This window comes from Epinephelus fuscoguttatus, linkage group LG7 (assembly GCF_011397635.1).
Source record: "Epinephelus fuscoguttatus linkage group LG7, E.fuscoguttatus.final_Chr_v1".
NCBI lineage: Eukaryota > Metazoa > Chordata > Actinopteri > Perciformes > Serranidae > Epinephelus > Epinephelus fuscoguttatus.
Genome location: NC_064758.1, coordinates 2,020,898 through 2,042,037, shown reverse-complemented (window position 1 = coordinate 2,042,037; position 21,140 = coordinate 2,020,898). Strand labels below are relative to the sequence as shown.

At 42.3% G+C, this 21,140-nt stretch overlaps 1 protein-coding gene across 2 annotated transcripts in view; it reads right to left on the bottom strand.

Moving 5' to 3' along the window:
- Nucleotides 1-19,873: 19,873 nt before the first annotated feature.
- The window catches only part of LOC125892056 (trafficking protein particle complex subunit 6b), a 35,417-nt gene continuing 34,150 nt past the window's right edge, over nucleotides 19,874-21,140 (bottom strand). For both annotated transcript variants that reach the window (XM_049581803.1, XM_049581802.1), the window contains one exon: nucleotides 19,874-20,718. In XM_049581803.1, coding sequence (XP_049437760.1) covers nucleotides 20,687-20,718 — 32 coding nt within the window. In that variant the 3' untranslated portion in view covers nucleotides 19,874-20,686. The remainder of the gene's footprint in view (nucleotides 20,719-21,140) is intronic.

Sequence of the window (21,140 nt, the reverse complement as noted above, 5' to 3'; positions counted from 1 at the left end):
GCGTTTCTGAACTGCCGAGTGGGTGCCAGGAGACGCCACAGATTGCCACAGACTGCCACAGATTGCCACTGCGGTGCCACTACCTGCCAATGCCACTGGGAGGATCTCGGCGCTGTTGGTTCAAACATGCACTGAGGTCAAGGTTCAAAGATCAATGGCTCAAAGCAGGAGCCATGTAGAATCATCATACCGATATATGTTACTCTCCAGATTGAGACCTTTCCATTGATGTATTTGGTTTAGCTCTACGACAAAGTTTTGATTTTTTCATTTTTGGACACAAGCCATGCCAGGTGTAGTTTCAGAGAGCACTTTGAGGGCCCAGTGTATAAAATGAGTTTTGTTTGTTTCTTTGCTTGTTTTTTTCTTTTTTACTGTAGATAGTTACTAAAATCCTCAGACAATACAATACTACTAAAAAGTAAACCAATAATAACAGTAATGAAATAAGCAAAAATAAAATTAACATTATAGTGAAATTTTAAAATATATTTACAGAGTGGAATGGTAGGCTAATAGATAACTTGTATACAATTTATTATTGTTTAGATACTATTTAGCCTGTTATTGTATTTACTTATAGCATGTTCTACTTTTATCTAGGCCTACTGTAGGCTATATGTTTTAATTTATTTAATAACTAATTTATTTTATGTTAGGCCTACATCTTAATATTTTATGAAATTTATCATAGTTTAGTTCTTAACTCCAGTGTTCCCTCAGTGGGAGCTGTCTGCACCGGGGGGGGGGGGGGTGGTCGCTGGTTCTGTGGCGCTGGCTTAGGATCCGCTCTCCCCTGGTGGGGTGGAGAGTGGCCGGGTTGCCGCCTCCTGATGCGGACGGCTCCATGTGATGGTGATTCCTCTCTGGTTCTTCCGTGCTTAGCCTTATTTTTTCCTTATTATTTATTTATTTATTTATTAGTGGCGTTTGGATTTGGTTAAGGCAGACGGACGGTAATTTGAAATGGAATGAAGCCCACAGATGGCAGACAGTAGCTACAAAATGCACCCCATCCGCCCACAGCAAAATGCTCTTAAAGCCCTACGCTAGGCTGACCAAACTTCCTCTTTTGCCCAGACATGTCCACTTTTCATGTCCCGTCCGGGGCGTCCGGGGGTCTTTTATAAACTGATGATAATGTCCAGTTTTCCATGTGTTTGTGTATGTGTGTGTTAGAGTGCGGCACGGACAGCATATTTCTGTCCGAACCCGAACCGAGCCCGACATTATTTAATGACCAAAGGACTGAGTTTGTGTCACACAGTGGTTAAAGGCTATTTAACAGGCCGGGCGTGCGCCGTGGGTGCTCAGCTGTGGAGAGGGAGACCTCCGTGTTTGAGACGGGAGCGGGAGGCGCGAGGTCCGACGCTTCTAGCGAGAGGAGAGGGAGAAATAAAACAAAATAAGATAAAATAGGAAAAACCTGTCTCCCTCTTTTATTTTATTTTCAGTGTTTAATCAAGGCGGAGGCTCGCACCGCGAGGTCCGAGGCTTCCAGCGAGGGGAGAGGTAGAAACAAACAGCCAGTGTGTGTCTGTGTGTGTTATGTTCAGGTGTTGTCACGTAAATAACAGTGCCCAAGCAATAAACAGGACAGACAATAGGATTTTATTTATTTTTACACTATATTTTCACTGAAAGCTGACCGAATCCGACCCGAGCCCGAATACAATTTATAGCTACATTTTTGACCAAACTCGGCCGACCCGTCGGGTATCGGGCTCAGATCGCCACACTCTAGTGTGTGTATGTGTCCCCTATTGGGGCCTATCTTAATTTCTGTATTTGAGAGATATTATTTAGTAATATAACTGAATTTTCTATCCATACATATAAATTTTAAATATATTAAAATTATAAGGCATCTTTGAGTAAACTGCGAGTATCATTTAAGTAGGCTATGTCGTAGCCGGCTGAGTGTCCTCTTTTTTGGAAATCAAAATGGTCACCCTACCCTACGCTATCAAAAGCTGGCAAAATACATTTATTTTATTTTATGGCCTTGACATTAACCTGTCATATTGTTGAGTTATCAAGGACACTTTTGTGTTTTTGTGTGTACACAGGAATGTTAAAGATATCATTGAGGGAAAACGAGGTTGACGTGACTTTGTTGAATCAGGGAATCCGTGTGACCGCCACGACAATGGATCCTAATTGACTCTACATTGGCATTGTTTCCGTGGTACCGGCACGTAATTTTAACTCATTACATGCTGCCACCACAGAATGCAGTGTTAAGAGGTTGTGGTCATTTCACGTATTTCTTTGAGATCAGGTTGGGATGGCAGCCTAAGTTGCTCTAAAACCTGTATGTTCATTTCAGCTGTAACGGAGCCTTCACAGATGTGATGTTACCCATGATTCCATGGGCACTAACACACCCCCATACTATCACAGATGCTGGCTTTAAACTTTGAGCTGGTAACAATCTGGATGGTCCTTTTCCTCTTTAACCTGGAGGACACAACGTCCAGAATGGACTCGTCAGACCACAGCACACTTTTTCACTTTGTGTCAGTCCATCTCAGATGAGGTTGGGCCCAGAGAAGTTGGCGGTGTTTCTGGATGTTGTTGACATGGGTTTCTGTTTGCATGGTAGAGTCTTAAAGGCTCTCTAAGTCTTCCTAAACTTGAAAAGTTTTTGTCACATACAGCAAACATCTCCTCACGATCCGCTAGCTACATGTCCTCTGAATATGCTGTGAAAAAGTCTGGTCTCTGTAAGCAGCCAAGGTTCCGCAAATGGCAACAAAAACACTTCACTTCTGTTTACGTTCAACAATGTTATCAAACACAACGGAGCTAGCTCGCCTTTTAGCCTCATTGTAGCCTGTAGCTCTAACTGCCTCTCTGGGCACCGCGTTCACTTGTGCGTGCTTGCGCGAGACCGTGAGACATGGGCGCCCAGCATGGGGGTCATGATACCCCAGGGCTTTATACAACTGTGAGATACATACAAAATGATTAAAGAGATAATAAAGAAAAAAACCAAAACTATAACATCTACTCAAAGTTATACCAAATTATGATTATTTTACTGGCTTTTCTCTAACATTTTTTCTTGTGAAATACTTAATTCATCAATCATTATCATCGTTAATAGTTGTTCTTTGAATGGCCACACTTTGAGGCATACTGCTGTTTTGGTGATGTCCGTCAGTATGTCTATGTCTTGGACGTGCTGACATATTGCGGTAAGCGTGTTGTGTCATTTCCGGTGTTTTCTGTGACAGCGTCTCTGTGCTGCTCTAGTGAATTCTACTAGCCTGCTTTCTGCTTTTCTCACCTCAGTGTCTTAACATCTAATTCAAGACTTAACCCACACTAGTTCTGTTTAAGCACTTATAGCTCTCCTCCTTTTATGACTTCCTTGCTAATCTCTTAGCTGTTGTTTACACGTTATTAGCCTTGTTAGCTACATTAGTTTAATAGTTAGCGATGGCTTCTTCCTCTGCTCTTTCTTGCTCGGTGTGCCAAATGTTCAGTTATGCCTCTGCCTCCGTTAGCGACAGTGGTAACTGAAAAAGTGTAGCTTATTTGCTGCGTTGGAGGCGAGGCTCAGTGAATTAGAAGCGCGGCTCCACACCATGGAAAATCACTCGGTAGCTGCGGTAGTTAGCCAGTCCCCTGTAGCCAGTGCGGAGCCACATAGCATAACCTCTGCTAGCGGTCCTCCGGTAACACCCGTGCAGCTGGGAGGCTGGGTAACTGTCCGTGAGAAGCATAGCTCCAAGCCGAAGCCCACGGTTCACCACTAGCCTGTTCACGTTTCCAACCACTTTTCCCCACTCAGAAACACACCCGCTGAGGATAAAACTCTGATCACTGGCAGCTCTATTCTGAGAAACGTGAAGTTAGCAACACCAGCGGCCATAGTCAAATGTATCCCTGGGGCCAGAGCGGGCGACACTGAATCAAATTTAAAACTGCTGGCTAAAGCTAAACGTAGATTCAGAAAGATTATTATTCACGTCGGCGGCAATGACACCCGGTTACGCCAATCGGAGGTCACTAAAATTAATATTGCCTCGGTGTGTGAATATGCAAAAACGATGTCGGACTCCGTAGTTTTCTCTGGACCCCTCCCAAATCTGACCAGTGATGACATGTTTAGCCACATGTCATCATTTAATCGCTGGCTGTCCAGGTGGTGTCCAGCAAACAATGTGGGTTTCGTTAATCATTGGCAAACTTTCTGGGGAAAACCTGGTCTGATTAGGAGAGACGACATTCATCCCACTTTGGATGGAGCTGCTCTCATATCTATAAACCTGGCAATGTTTATTAGTAATTCAAAACCGTGACAACCCAGAGTTGAGATCAGGACTCAGAGATGCAGTCCTATACGCTTCTCTGAGTTTCTAGTGCAGTTACCCACCCATAGTTTTATACAAACGGTGTCTGTCCCCCAACCACCTAAGTTATTTAAATCTAAAATTAAACAAAGAGGAGTTGTGCAAAACAACCTCATAAAAATTAAAACCTCTTCTGTGACAGAAAGACAAAACAGGAGAATTAAATGTGGACTGTTAAATATCAGGTCTCTATCGTCTAAAGCAGTGTTAGTAAAGGAATTAATATCAGATAATCATATTGATTTACTCGGTCTCACTGAAACCTGGCTGTGTCCAGATGAATATGTTAGTCTTAATGAATCCACTCCTCCCAGTCATAATAATACCCACATTCCTCGAGGCAGCGGCCGAGGAGGGGGAGTTGCAGCCATTTTTAACTCTAGTCTGTTAATCAGCCCTAAACCTAAACTAGATTATAATTAATTTGAAAGTCTTGTTCTTAGTCTTTTACATCCGACCTGGAAAACCTCGCAGCCACTTTTATTTGTTATAGTGTACCGTGCTCCTGGCCCGTATTCTGAATTTGTATCTGAATTCTCAGAGTTTTTATCCAGTTTAGTTCTTAAATCAGATAAAGTTATTATTGTAGGCGATTTTAACATTCATGTCGACGTTGATAATGACTCCCTGGCTCCCGCGTTTATCTCATTATTAGACTCCATTGGCTTCAGTCAGGGTGTACATGAACCCACTCACTGTTTTAACCATACCCTCGATCTAGTTCTGACGTATGGAATTGAAATTGATAACCTAACAGTCTTTCCACAGGATCCCTCGCTAACGGATCATTATCTGATTACTTTTGATTTCTTTTTACCTGATTACACGCCAACAGTTACTATTTTAGATGTTTATCAGATAGTGCTGTCGCAAAATTTAAGGAAATGATTCCTGCGTCGTTAAATTTAATACCATGTCCTTCAGTAACAGAGGTTTCCCATACCTACTTTAACCTCTCCCGAATTGATCCTATTGTCGATTGCGCCGTAGCCTCGCTGCGAACAACACTAGACTCTGTAGCTCCTCTTAAAAAGAAGTTAACAAAGCAAAGAAAGTTCGCTCCTTGGTATAACTCTCAAACCCGTAAGTTAAAACAAATATCGCGAAAATTTGAAAGGAATTGGCCATTAACTAAACTGGAAGAATCTCGTTTAATCTGGGCAGAGAGTCTCAAAACGTATAAGAGGGGCCTCCGCAATGCCAGAGCAAACTATTACTCAGCTTTAATAGAAGAAAATAAGAACAACCCCAGGTTTTTTTTTTCAGCACTGTAGACAAGCTGACTGAGAGTCACAGCTCTATTGAGCCTTGTATTCCTTTAGCCCTTAGCAGTGATGATTTTATGAGCTTTTTTAATGACAAAATTCTAACTATTAGAGGCAAAATTCATGACCTCCTGTCCTCAGATAGTACCTATCTAACCTCAAACACAGCTGTAAGACCTAATATGTATTTAGATTGCTTCTCCCAGATTTCTCTTCAAGAACTGACTGCAGTGATTTCTTCATCTAAATCATCAACGTGTCTCTTAGACCCCATCCCAACTAGGCCACTTAAGGAAGTCTTACCTTTAGTTAACACTCATATATTAGACATGATCAATATATCCTTATTAACAGGCTATGTACCACAGTCTTTTAAGGTAGCTGTAATTAAACCTCTTTTTAAAAAGCCCACCCTGGATCCAGAGGTGTTAGCCAACTATAGACCAATATCTAATCTTCCCTTTCTTTCAAAGATCCTTGAGAAAGTAGTCGCAGATCAGCTGTGTGATTTTCTCCATGATAGTAACTTATCTGAGAAATTTCAGTCAGGATTTAGAGTGCATCATAGCACTGAGACAGCACTAGTTAAAATTACAAATGATCTTCTAATTTCTTCAGACAAAGGACTCGTCTCTGTACTTGTTTTATTAGATCTTAGTGCTGCGTTTGACACTGTTGACCATCAAATTCTGCTGCAGAGACTGGAACACTTAATTGGCCTAAAAGGTTCTGCACTAAGCTGGTTTAAATCTTATTTATCTGATCATTTTCAGTTTGTTCATGTTCATAATGAATCATCCTTACATACTAAAGTTTGTTTTGGAGTTCCGCAAGGTTCTGTGCTCGGACCAATCCTATTTACTCTATATATGCTTCCTTTAGGTAACATCATTAGAAATCACTCTGTAAATTTCCATTGTTATGTGGATGATACACAGTTGTATTTTTCAATGAAGCCAGAAGAAAGTAATCAATTAACTAAACTCCATAACTGCCTTAAAGACATAAAATCCAGGATGAGCACCAATTTCCTGATGTTGAATTCAGACAAAACTGAAGTTATTGTTCTTGGCCCCAAACAACTCAGAGACTCTTTATCTGATGACATAGTTTCTCTAGATGGCATTGCTCTGGCCTCTAGCACTACCGTAAGAAACCTTGGAGTAACATTTGAGCAAGATTTGTCTTTTAATTCCCATTTAAAACAAACCTCACAGACTGCATTTTTTCATTTGCGTAATATTGCGAAAAGTAGGCCTATCCTGACCCGAAAAGATGCAGAAAAATTGGTCCATGCTTTTGTTTTGCTTGTGATGGAAAATTCTGGTATTTCTGCATGTTTTGTATAAGGTAACTATGATGTATGATGTGTGGTGCTCATTTAACCCCTACTGTGACAGCAGTGAGAGACACCAAGGTCACGAGCCAGGGAGGCTCAGACACCAAGATTATGAGCAGGGAGGACAACAAGTGTCCTTGTTAGTCTGAAGAGATGTTGTGTTTTAGGAATGTCAAGGTGCCACATATTTTGACTGTTGATGTGCATGTGTTATGGGAACTATAAAGATAGCAGGACGAGAAGACTTGCTAGGCATTCACTGACTGACTGTTCATGCGGTTGTACGTGTGAGTGTCTCCATTCATGAATGCTTATTAAAACTCAAGAAAGACAGCCGACGTGTGAAGACTTTCTTTAAACTGTTCATTAAATAGTAGTTTTGCCACCACAAAATTGGCGACCACGAAGGGACCTCATCTGTGAGCGGATTCTGGAATTCTGGACTGAAGGCGTGAAGACTGTGCGCACAGCAAGAGCTGAGGCTCTTACCACCTCAAACCTTCACCGTTGGGGTCCAACGGACTTGGTGGCTGTCAACACCTCGCTGTCTTTTCTGGTGAGTTTTGAGGACTGCGCAGGAAAAGTCTTTTCCACCTATTGAGATAGGTTGGCAGACGTGCCAGGCACTGTTTCTGGGAAGCAGAGTGCAGGAAAAGTGGTGAGCTCGGTTTAGGTCAGGGACCTAAAGCAGTGTAGGTTATGAACCTAACACAACACCTGATCATTTCAGCCGTTGAAGGCGGAAGAAAAGGTGGTGAGAAGCCGTCTGGGTTAGAGGAAAAGTAGAGACACTTGCTATCAAAGTGGAACAGACAGAGTGAGTGAAGCGCGTTTTTTTTCTTCATTTCCTTTTTGTAAGTCGTGCGCGTTTTTTGGGTAAAAGTAAAAAAAAAAAATCCTTTAAAGTGATAAGTTTGTGCATTTTTTGAGATTTATTTTTGCTTCCACAAATTTGACTTACTTCTAATACTAATAAGAAAACTGAGAGTTTGATTACAATGGGATCTGGACAGAGCAATACCTCAAAAGGGAAAACTGAGCCTGATTATGGCGCTCCCAACGTGAGGTTTATGGAGATTAATTATGGAAAGAAGAGCGTGGCTCGGTTAGATCTGTGGGTCAGTAAGTGCTGTTTCCCGAGAACAGGCAGCGTGAGTGTTAAACAGCTCGAGGCTTTAGAGGTGAGGTTGACAGACTAAGAAAGAAGGGGATTGGAAGTTTGGAGGTAAGGTCAAGTTTCAGGCAGATTGGTCAACTTTTAGTAGTTGGGTGAGGGAAGCCAAGCATAGGCAGGGCCCCAAAGGTTTCCCGGTGCAGTGTTTGAAGCTGGATTCGGACCTTGACTCGGCTCCACCTGAACGGCCTCCACCGTTTGTTGAACACCACGAACCGGAGGGAGCAGCTGGCCTCTCTGAATCAGCGCTGCTTACAGAGACATTGTTCTTTGGCTAATGACAAGATTGAAAACGGAGTTCCCTGTTTGTTTAGACTGGGGAAGAGTGGTGGCGGTTAAGCAGGATGCAAATGAAACTATCTCTGCCTATCTATACCGCCTGAGACAAGCAGCGATGCAGTATGGTGGACTGACCGAACTTGGGGAAAGTCAAAAGGAGGACATAAAGACAATGACCGTTGTTTCAAGTGTGGCAGAAAGAGACATTGGGCAAGAAACTGCCATAAAGGGGAAACAACAAGAAAAAAGATGGGGCAGATGAGTCAGACTGACTATGTGGTGAGAGCACGGGGACGGCCGAATCTGGTGACCACACTGACCTGGAAAACCAACCAACACTTCAGACACGTGAGAACACTGACACTAACACAAATACAGAAACACACAACACACACATCATGACTGATGCAGAGAGTGAGCTTGTTTCTGACACGATTCTGCACCTTGAATCTAAACAGAGAGAGAGTGAGCATAGCAATATGCTGGCTGATTTCTCAGCGGAGGCATACAAACAGATGTCTTGATACACACTGTCAGTAAAGGTGTTGAACTCTCTTTCTTGGTGGATTCCGGGGCCACAGAATCAGTCGGAAGACGATGTGATTTTCATCTGAAGGCTAACCCTTAACTGAGTGGGAGATATTAGAAAACAATTGGGATTACAGGAGTAGCGATTATTGAAAAATACACTGCTCCGCTGAATTGTTTTGATTCTGAGATGGGGAAATCTTTCAAACACTCATTGTTGTATTCTGACAAATGCCCCATCAATCTGATGGGACGAGACCTCGTGTAGATTGGAGATTGTTTTGATTTGTACACCTGACGGCATTCAGGTGAGGAGAGTGAATGAAATGAAGGAAAGTTCTACTTTTTTTCCAAAACGCTGCGGGACAGTTTGTGTGTGAGTGGAAGATAGATCTCCTTCCCCCTGTTTTGCTGCAGCTCTCAGACACACACACACACACGCTGACGTCACATGCCTGCACTGCTCGGCACACATGATTCCTATGTCACACACTGACCATGGTTATGAGGACATCTGGTGTAGTACAGGACAGGAAAAGGTTACAGCTAGATTGGTTGTATTGGAATGACATTAATTGTGCTGTCTCGGTGAAACTTCCTGATTGATTGCATGAGTTGATTTTGTCACAAAACTCTGATCCACACATCTCACTGGTAAATCCCAACCAGACCTGGGTCTGTGGGTGCGGGAGCTGAACGCCACTCCATCCTGGAAGTCTACAACTGATCCTCATATTGATTTTAATGAGGAAATGAAGGTGTACAGAAAGAAACTAAATTGTGCCATTGAGACTTCCTGTTCAGTCGTGTTTGCAGACAAGACTGGTTTTGATACTGACATGTGCATGGTTAAATCTGTTGCAGACATCCCAGAGCTACAGCAGGTTTCCGCTTATCTCTGGGCCAAAAGTAAACATGATGTGCCCTGTGAGGCAAATTGTGATTTGTGATATTGGGCTTTACAAATAAAATTGACTGATTGGTTGATGTTGGTCTGATAAAACAACTGTGAGCCTGTGATAATCACACCTAAATCAGACAACAGACCCTGTCGTAATCAATATCCTCTCAGACGTGAAGCAGTTGAAGGCATCAAACCAGTGTTTGATGATCTGTTGAAAGCGGGCGTGATTGTTCCATGTGCAGACTCTCCTGTGAGAACGCCCATATTTCCTATGTGTAAAATACACTTGATGGCGAATCTGCAGAGTGGAGATTTGTGCAAAACCTGCAAGCTGTGAATGCTGCTGTGCAGGCCAGGGAGCCTACGGTCCCAAATCCACATACAATTCTGTCCCTAGTTCCAGCTGATAGCAAATGGTTTTCAGTTGTTAAACGTCAAATGTTTTTTTTTGACTGTTCCAGTGCACCAAGAGAGTCAATTCTGGTTTGCATTTTGATTTGAAATTCTGCTTTGAGAGATAGTTTGGAAACTCTTGTACTGCCTAAAGGAAGTGCTTTGTTGCAGTATGAAGATGACCTATTGGTTGCGAGTGAAACCAGAGAGGGTTGGGTTAAAGACACCCTCGCCTTGCTGACTCATTTGGCTGAACAGGGCCATAAAGCCAGCCTGTCAAAGCTACAGTTTGTTGTACAAGAGGTCACATTCCTGGGTCACATGATCTCTCCTGAGGGAAAGACCCTCACATCCAAGCGCATTGAAGCCATTCAAAAGATCCCAAAAACCTGAGAAAAAATTGGGGCTAAAAAAACGAGTCATGTCATTTTTAGGGATGACAGGCTACTGCAGGCAATAATTATGCTGAAACTGAGGCACCATTAGCAGCAATTGCTCATGGGAAAGGCCTGAAAGCATCCGAGTGTGTCATTTGGACTCCTGACGCAGAGAAATCTTTTGTTGATTTGAAACTTTCTTTGCAAACACCTCCTACTCTTGGACTGCCTGACTGTATACAACCATTTAACCAGACTGTTGACGAAAAGGCTGGGTACATGACTTCTGTATTGTTACAAGCACACGGGGGGGAAAAGCGACCTGTAGCTTATTTTTCATCTAAACTTGATAGTGTTGCTGCAGTTGACACACATGACTGTGTAGCTGTGATAAATTCTGCTTGCTCTCCCAAGCCAGATTTGAGAGACACACTGATTGATAACACTGATTTGAATCTTTGTAGATGGATCAGCTTCGAGAGACCCTAGCACTGGTAAAAATGTTTCAGGTTTTGTCGTCACAACACTGCAGGAGACAGTGATGGCACATCCTTTGTCATCCTCACATTCAGCTACAGCGGCTGAATTGGTGGCTCTGACAGAGGCATGTAAACTGGCAGAGGGCAAATCTGTAAATATTTACACAGACAGCAGATATGCTTGGGGCGTGGTTCATGATTTTGGACAAATTTGGAAGAACAGGGATTTCTTAACTTTAATGGGGGGAAACTATCGCTCATCACGTGCTGCCATTGTCTTTAGCCTTGCATGCTACCTCATTAAACCCTGCTTCTACTCCTACAGTCGTGGCTACGGCTGAGATAACAGACCTGCAGATAAGGGCCTCTCCAGCGGAGAAGGCCATTTGGAAAAAAGCAGGATGTACTGTGGTTGATAAAGTGTGGACGGGCCCTGATGGCCTGCCCTGTCTCCCTAGCTACCTTTTTCATTTCTTTGCTAAATTGACACATGGTTTGGACCACGTGTCAAAGGGGGGAATGGTTGATGATATACGGAGATACTGGTTTACTAGAGGGTTTTCCAGTTATACCACAGAGTTTTGCAAAAGATGTGTGATCTGTGCTACAAACAATGTGGACAGGCTGCTCATCCACCTCCAGAAAGACCTTTTGATCACTTGCAAATGGATTTCATTGAACTAACACCAAGCAAAGGGAAAAAGTTTGTTTTGGTGATTGTGTGCATGTTTTCAAAATGGGTTGAAGCTTTTCCCGCAGCTAAACAGGATGCAGCAGTAGCGAAGGCTTTGATGACTCTGATAATTCCCAAGTGGGAAATTCCAATTGGTGAGTTGGTGAGTATTGATCTGAGACACCATTGTGTATATCATCCAGCCTCTGGAGGGGCATTTGAGAGAGAAAATGCAACTTTAAAAACAAACTTGTGAAAGTGTGTGAGGAGACTAAGAAGTCATGGACAAAAGCTCTTCCTATTGTATTGATGCACATGAGGGCTAGAAGGAGGAGCAGAAATGGATTCAGTCCATTTGAGATCTTATTTGGCAGACCTCTCAATACCGGGATTGGGCCCGTAAAAAGGCAGTTGCCAGACACTGGTCACTGCGAGGATGAAATGTTACGGTATTGTGCAACCTTGTCCTCTGTTTTATCTGAAATCCACCAACAGGTGAAAGCTGCCCTGCCCAAACCAGCGGAAGGGAAGCTGCATGATCTCAAGGCAGGCGACTATGTTGTGGTGAGAGATCTGAGACGAAAGTCGAAAGATCTGGAAAGCTCGCAGGTGGGAACGGTTCGTTCCAGGTGCTTTTGGTGACGGAGACAGCAGTCAGTAGTGATGGGTATGGATTGCTCAGATATCACGTCTGGGCGTGTGGCAGACATTTTACCAGGCACTTCAGCCTGGATGGTGTGGCAGGTGCTACTTGGCTAAGCTGCTGCCTGATGTGACTATTGTTCCTGATTTGACTCATTTTCACACAGACTATGATCACTACTACCTACCGCACAGAGCAAGACGAGCTGTGGTAAGGGTGCCCCCTGTGGAGAAGGGTTTTGGGGGTTTCCTGCCATGGTGAGGAAACAGTAAACAATACACACAAGATTGATGCTGTAGCTGTGAACTTGGAAAATCTCACAGGCAACATGGCTACAGGATTTAGCTCACTCACACCAGCAGTACAGGGCCTCAGAAATGTGGCTCTGTAGAACAGGATGGCTATGGATTTAGTCCTGGCTAGCCAAGAGGGGTTTGTCATATTGTGGGTACTGATTGCGGTACATACATACATACATACATACATCACTGATAACATGACACATGTGGTTGCTCATCTTAATGACCTGTTGCATCTAGAGAAGAGTCGTGACACTGAACTTGGAGCAGGTATGGACCTGTGGTCCTGGTTTTCTTTGAGTGGATGGAAAGCGTCATTATTGCATCTGTTTGCCCCTGTCATACTGGTTCTGCTGATGCTGTGCATTTTTATGTGGTGCATCGTTCCCTGTGTGAGATCTTTTATTACATCAATGGTATCATCTTCTGTAGGGTGCTGCGTGCAGATGGATCTGTGAACTCCTCCTTAGAATTCACAGGAGTCACTCGTTTAAGTTTTATTCTGATTCACATTTATGTGTTTTGTTTAGAAATGTTTTGATCATTAAAGTTGATTCAATAGGAGGTTGATTAGCAAATCACATTTTTACATTACACTACTTCACATTGATTACACTTAGCATTAGTTTAGTAGACACCATATTTACTCAATTTATTCTTTTGATTTTCATGCATTATTATTTTTTATTTTCATTTTTATTACTCATTTTATTCATCTTTATTTACTTTTATATACACATTCGCATGACAGTCAGTAAAGCAATGTGTTCCCTTTATTGATTTTACTATTGTGTATTCTCATTAACGATGAAATTTTTCATTTATGCTTATCTTGCCTTAGCTTAGAGTGTGGTATAAGGGATTTTTGCCCTCATCATATAGAGATTTTTCCCTTAATAGGTAGAGTAGTTAGACGGACAAGTCTTTTACCCTCTCCTTCACCATATAGGGAGGGGGATGTTTGGCTTGCCTGTGCTTATGGCCTGTGACTTCTGCCTAGGTTTTCATCTACCATGTTGGAGGATGGTGATACTGGCATTTGGCTGGTATGGATAGAACTCGTAGGACATAAGGTAGTAAGATAATTTTCCATGCTTATGGTTTAGCATGAGAATGCTAAAAAGGGTGGAATGTGATGGAAAATTCTGGTATTTCTGCATGTTTTGTATAAGGTAACTATGATGTATGATGTGTGGTGCTCATTTAACCCCTACTGTGACAGCAGTGAGAGACACCAAGGTCACGAGCCAGGGAGGCTCAGACACCAAGATTATGAGCAGGGAGGACAACAAGTGTCCTTGTTAGTCTGAAGAGATGTTGTGTTTTAGGAATGTCAAGGCGCCACATATTTTGACTGCTGATGTGCATGTGTTATGGGAACTATAAAGATAGCAGGACGAGAAGACTTGCTAGGCATTCACTGACTGACTGTTCATGCGGTTGTATGTGTTAGTGTCTCCATTCATGAATGCTTATTAAAACTCAAGAAAGACAGCCGACATATGAAGACTTTCTTTAAACTGTTCATTAAATAGTAGTTTTGCCACCACAACTCAGAGACTCTTTATCTGATGACATAGTTTCTCTAGATGGCATTGCTCTGGCCTCTTGCACTACTGTAAGAAACCTCGGAGTAATATTTGATCAAGATTTGTCTTTTAATTCTCATTTAAAACAAATCTCACGGACTGCATTTTTTCATCTGCGTAATATTGCAAAAATTAGGCCTATCCTGACCCGAAAAGATGCAGAAAAATTGGTCCATGCTTTTGTTTTGCTTGTGATGGAAAATTCTAGTATTTCTGCATGTTTTGTATAAGGTAACTATGATGTATGATGTGTGGTGCTCATTTAACCCCTACTGTGACAGCAGTGAGAGACACCAAGGTCACGAGCCAGGGAGGCTCAGACACCAAGATTATGAGCAAGATGCAGAAAAATTGGTCCATGCTTTTGTTACCTCAAGGCTGGATTACTGTAACTCTCTATTATCAGGTAGCTCTAGTACGTCCTTAAAAACTCTCCAGCTAAGCTTCAGAATGCAGCAGCACGTGTACTAACAGGAACTAAGAAACGCGATCATATCTCTCCTGTTTTAGCTTCTCTGCACTGGCTCCCTGTAAAATCCAGAATTGAATTTAAAATCCTACTGTTAACTTATAAAGCTCTAAATGGGCAAGCTCCGTCATATCTTAGAGAGCTCATAGTGCCATATTATCCCACCAGAACATTGCGCTCTGAGAATGCAGGGTTACTCGTGGTCCCTAAAATCTCCAAAAGTAGTTCAGGAGCCAGAGCCTTCAGCTATCAGGCTCCTCTCCTGTGGAATCATCTTCCTGTTGTGGTCCGGGAGGCAGACACCGTCTCCACATTTAAAACTAGACTTAAGACTTTCCTCTTTGATAAAGCTTATAGTTAGGGCTGGCTCAGGCTTGCCTTGTACCAGCCCCTAGTTAGACTGACTTAGGCCTAGTCTGCCGGGGGACCCCCCCATAATACACCGGGCACCTTCTCTCTTTCTCTCTCTCTCATGTCCTGTTACTGCATCTTGCTAACTCGGCTATACTGCATGTCACTAACTCGGCTTCTTCTCCGGAGCCTTTGTGCTCCACTGTCTCTCAGGTTAACTTGTATCGCAGTGGTGCCTGCATAGTGTGACGTGTGTGGTTGTGCTGCTGCCGTGGTCCTGCCAGATGCCTCCTGCTGCTGCTGTCATTATTAGTCATACTTCTACTGTTATTACACACATATGATTATTGTCACATATGTATACTGTCAGATATTAATATATACTTTCAACATATTGTATCACAGTAGCCAGAGCTATAATTATAATATTATTACTTTCATTAAAGGGCCAGTGTGTAATATTTGGCATGGTTTATTGTCAAATCTGAATCTGAATCTGAATATTCTACCCATTAATATGTTTATATATGCGTATAATCGCTATAAAATAAAATTCGTTTAGTTTTCGTAGCCTTATAATTATGCTTTTATATATATATATATATATATATATATATATATATATATATATATATATATATATATATATATATATATATGTAGAGAAGTCGCCATCTTGCACGGCCATGTATGTACAGCAGACCGAGTGGACAATCCAGCCAGCCAGAGAACGCATTTCGCGTGTATAAATAAACCAACGACGACAGCGGAAGGAAGGAAGAAGGAGGAGGAAACAGCAGAGTGTGTTAGTAGTTCGTCGACAGAGAGTAGTGAAAAGTATTTTTAGTTATAAAGTTTGCGAATGGACCACACTTACCACGCAACAGGAGAGAATGAACCCGAACCGTCATCTGTGAGGAAAAGAAGACGCAACTTCACTCCTTGTGATGCACTCTCTGCGGCACTTTTCCTCCTGATGATATATCTCCCCAGCGATGGTAGCACCGAATCCCATTCTGTGCAGCAAAATGGGAATGGAGGATTCAGCCTCTCGTCTCGCCCGCTCAGCATCCAAGTTCCTCATCTGTATGCTCCGGCTCAAACAGGTATGGCTCTGGGTCTGTGTCCGCTACAAGAAACTCTTCAAAATCGCGTTCAAAGTCGTCCATTGCAGCTACTATAGTCCGGAGATATTGCTAGGCTAAATAAACAGCTGAGCTCTGTTTACAGGCTAAGCTGTCAGTCAGTGTGCGGGCTGGAGATTGGTGGAGCAGAGAGGGGAGGGGGTACCCACTTGGTATTGTAAACGAGAATGTGTGTGGAGTCTGTGTGTTACGCTAGAAGAGTCAGAGTTTGGGACGGAGTCTTTTACCCCCTCGTAGGGACAAAAAGTTACTGGAGTTTTTGGAGTGCTCAAATAAACGGGCCTTTTTCCCGAACGCTCCTCTGGTCTCCTGCTCATGAGTGATTCATTACAATATCGTAACATGGTTTAGATTTCTAAATAAACATTCACCTCGTCGCTAGATAGACCACCTCCCCGTGTCTGCGCAAGGCTTTTTGTCCCTACGAGGCCACCGTCATTTACCCGATGGGAGGGGTGAGCGAGTGAGCCCTGCAATCTAGAATTTGACCATTGATGTCACTGTTTTCAACCCATTTTACACAGTGGCCCTTTAATGTTGTTGTAAGCTACTGTCATTACCGTCTGTCCTGCATCTCTCTCTCTCTCTCTGTCTCTCTCTCTTTTTCTGTCTCATTGTGTCATACGGATTACTGTTAATTTATTATGCTGATCTGTTCTGTACGACATCTATTGCACGTCTGTCTGGGGCTTTATAAATAAAATTGATTGAAAATTGAATTGATTGACATCATTGTGCTGTCATCCCATCACGCTATAAATCCAGATTGTCTACAAAATAAAAACCTCACAAATTTCTTTGCAATCCATTATACAGATCTTATCAGTCACTTCATATAGTGAGGAATATCATATCTTACCATGTCTTAGGCTTGCATGTGTTTCTCCCTGTCTATCCACATTTGTAGTCGGGCTTTCAAGATGCAAATATCTCCATATTGTCCAGCTGACACTCCTTAAACTTTGTATGACAAGACCAGCCACTTCACCTTTGCAACCAGACAACTGTAGCCTAATTACGCATGCATGACAGGGCCGTTGTCACCTTATACATTGACGGGGACATGTCCCCCCCCCCCAGTGCCCAAAATGACCCCCAATATATAACTGAAACTGAAAAACAAATATTATGTTTGAGGACATCATTGCGCTTGGTTGACTATTTTTCTATTATCTTAAATGTAAATATTGCATGTTTCTTTCAGATAAAACACATTTTTGACTTGTGAATGAGTCAATGGAATTTCTTGCAATAATGAAAAAATACTGGCAAACATGTCCGCCTGGCACAAACCACATGTTTTGGACAGCTGTGAAGTGACAGCATGTCCCACCATCATGGTTCTTATATTGTTTTGTCACCAGAAAAATGGCTAAAAATATCTGGTTTTGTCACCCCAAATTTGATTTTGCAAGTGCACAAGTAGGCCAAATGCATCAGTTCATTCAGGTGGTTAATCAAAGATCCAGTCAACAACATAGTCTGACTGTATAGTTTAAAGCACTATTTAAGCTTTTAATTCTAAATAAGTGCTTCACACGCGAGCATGCATTCTGTGCCCCAGCACAGTCTTAAGTCTAGTGACGCCCCTGGTAACAGCCCTATCAGAGACGGGAGAAAAGTAAGACTTTTGTTGCACAGTCTTTGATTTGATTTTTATTGTTATTTATTTTAGTTCATTGGATAATCTTCCATGAGTCCATATTAAGTGTTATCAAGTGACTGGACTAATTGATGCTTCCTAATTGAGGCGATAGTGATACAGTAGACTGTGTGCATTGTCATTACATGCTTGTCTCAAATGATGCCTCTTAACAATGAGCCTCTGCCTCCAACCCAGAAGACCACCCCCACATCAGCCTCTATTTATTAAGGCTGCACTAATCAATATGGATGATGACATCAGAGTAGAGTACTGTTACTGTGCCTGCTGTTAGATGGGGAGCATATAGCATGTAGGGGGTTTGTCAGCTGCCTGCTGACATTTGTTAAGACATTTTCAGTGGTAACAAACTATAAATAAAATCAGTTTGTTGAGGCAGAGTGAAATTATTCTTGTAAACAAAAACAACACCAACAAAAACATCAAGCGGCACCTCTCTGACTTCTAGTGGCACTCGTCTGAATTTTAGTGGGCCTGCTTTGACTTCTGGTGGCACCTCTCTGATTTTAAGTGGCACTCTGAATTTTAGTGGCACTGCTCTGACCTCTAGTGGCACACATCTGCAATATAGGGGCAATCCTTTCACTTCCAGTGGCATCAACTGCCACCTGATATCTAAGCAGCAGCAGATGCTAACTCAAGATATTTTTTATTTTATTAATCTGTATTTGTATCTTAAAATTTTATAGTTCAAGATTATATTAAAATTCTAATATTTATACCATTTAACTATGTCAGTGTCAGCTGTCATACAGGTTTGACAGGTTTGTCAACAACAGAAGGTCACAGATTCGTACACTGGTAAATATGGGGACAGGAGACGGACTTCCAAATATAACAGAGGTCCAAAGCCGCATGAATGCACAGCCACGTTACAGTGTGCTTTAATCAGTCTGTGGAAAACCGGCAGAACAGCAGTGGAAAACGGAGCGGCCGCACCGGGGCTGGAGGCCGTGGATAGCCGTCTCTCAGAATGCCCAGCTGGCGGCCCACGTCACCGGGCTGCAGAGTGCAGCTCCACACAGTGCGCAGAGGAGGAGAAGAAGCTACAAGCTGTGGCCTCAGCTACAGCAGGACAGAGAGCAGGACAAGCTGTTAACATAAAGTTAACACAACTAGCAGAAGTAGAAATAAAAAAACAGAGCGAGCTTACCGGAGCGAAGGGAGCTTGACGCACAGCGCACAGCTCAAACCCCGTCACCGTCTCGCAGTGAGGAAGAGCAGACACCACGCTTTTCAAGTCCCCTCCGAAGCTGCACACAACAGGAACGGCCAACGCCGCTGTAAAGCGAAGAGTCACGGCAGCTGTGACACCATAATACGCTTTAACAGCACACAAACATTGCAGCACCCATGCCTACTTTATGAGTCCCAAGTTTGGGTACAGAAACCGGAGCACGCCACACACAGCCCTCGCCAGGTAAACGCCAGGTAGAAGTGAGCGCGCCCGTGAAGGGAAGACCAAATAACGCAGGTGCCACCACTGCGCAATTACGCTCCGACAACTGGAAATTAGGCCCAGCTGATGCCAATTAAGGGCGGAGGTGTAGCAGCGCTCTTCCTGCCACACATGGAATGTTGGAAGAGAAAAGCACCGTAGTAAAGTAACGTTAATGGGATAACCTAGCTAGATGTAAAGTTAACCCTAGCTGGCTAGTGCAGTTAATAATACAATCTTGGTAAAATAACGTTAGGTGAGAAGAGGGATTCATTATAGGAATGATTTTGATAACCAACTTGCTCAGCTAGCTAGCCATCAATTGTGTGTGTGTCATCATCTTATCCAAACATTAGTTTCTGCTCCCAAATAACGCAGCGCACCTGTGCCGGTGAATCCACCATGGTGGATTAATGATTCAGTTGAATTGGACTCCCAAGACTGGCCAATAGGAACGTGGACCTGCCCATGACATTATTTTCACAGTGAGAGTAAAATCCTGACACCAGAGCAAAGAGAGAGAGAAAAAGAAAAGTTGTTTTGAGAGAAACAATTTTTTTTTTGAGAGAGAGAGAAAATGTTTTCACACTGATAGCAAAAAAAAAAATAATATTTGAGAGTAAAAAAGAGTTTTTTGAGAGTTTTTTTCTTGGAAATCATTTTTTAAATCTCAGATTATTTTTTTATATTCTATGACAAAATAGCCTACTTTCTCTCAAAATTTTTTTAGTCTCAAATATTATTAGTTTTTGCTATCAGTGTGAAAACTTTTTCTCTCAAATATTTTTTTTCTCTCAAACATTTTTCCCCTCTCATATCATTTATTTTCTCGCATGTAATAAAGACACAAATATAGCTCCATAATTTTTGCAACAGATTCAACCTTAATAACAACAAAATCCATCTATAATACATGTGTGTACATACAGTTTGGACATTTTAATGCTACAATGGTACTGCAGATCATTACTAGTGCTACAATGAGTGTCTTTACTCTATGGGGAGCACTGTTATCACAGGTAAATGTGAGAGAGACATAACTATATACTCAGAAAGTGTCTTGGCAGTGGAAAGTGTTTGTCCACTTATGATTAATGGCAGCGTCAACAGGAATCACTCTTCCTCAAATAACTGTTATCATTAAACAAGACTCTGGATGTTGGAAGTCGGGACAAACTTTCGTAACAGCATCTGTAATTGTGATCCAAAGTGTACAAAGAACTATATTTCACTGGGCAGCGTTTCCCTTCAATGACAAAAACTTAAAGATATATGAAGGCAGGGAGGAAGGGAGTGCAGAGTGGCCTCAGTTGGACGCTATATTTTCTGGATCATGACCTGGAATTTACCTGCAGATATACAGAACAGAAAGAGAAGAAAGCATGTGTTAGCACACTCTTTGTTCTTATTCAGGAATAAAAACAAACCATTTTCTTTCGCTTGGATATGTTTCCAAGATTTTTCCACCTCAACTTAAAAATAGGGTTGAACGAGATGATGGAGATCCCTCTCTAAAAACAGCAGTCCAACACAACAGCCCAAACCTCAGCATGATTAACATAGAATAGAGCCAATAGCTTTGTGACACAGGCTCAAACATTTGACTTTAAATAATGATTTGAAAGAGCAGTGCTGGGCTGTTGTACTGCAGTGCAGTCTATGTTGGGTTGATACAGTACACAGTCTGTGGTCAGAGTGTAAAGTCTACCTCAAGTCAAGTCAAGTCAAACTTTATTTATAAAGCACATTTAAAAACAACCTCAGTTGACCA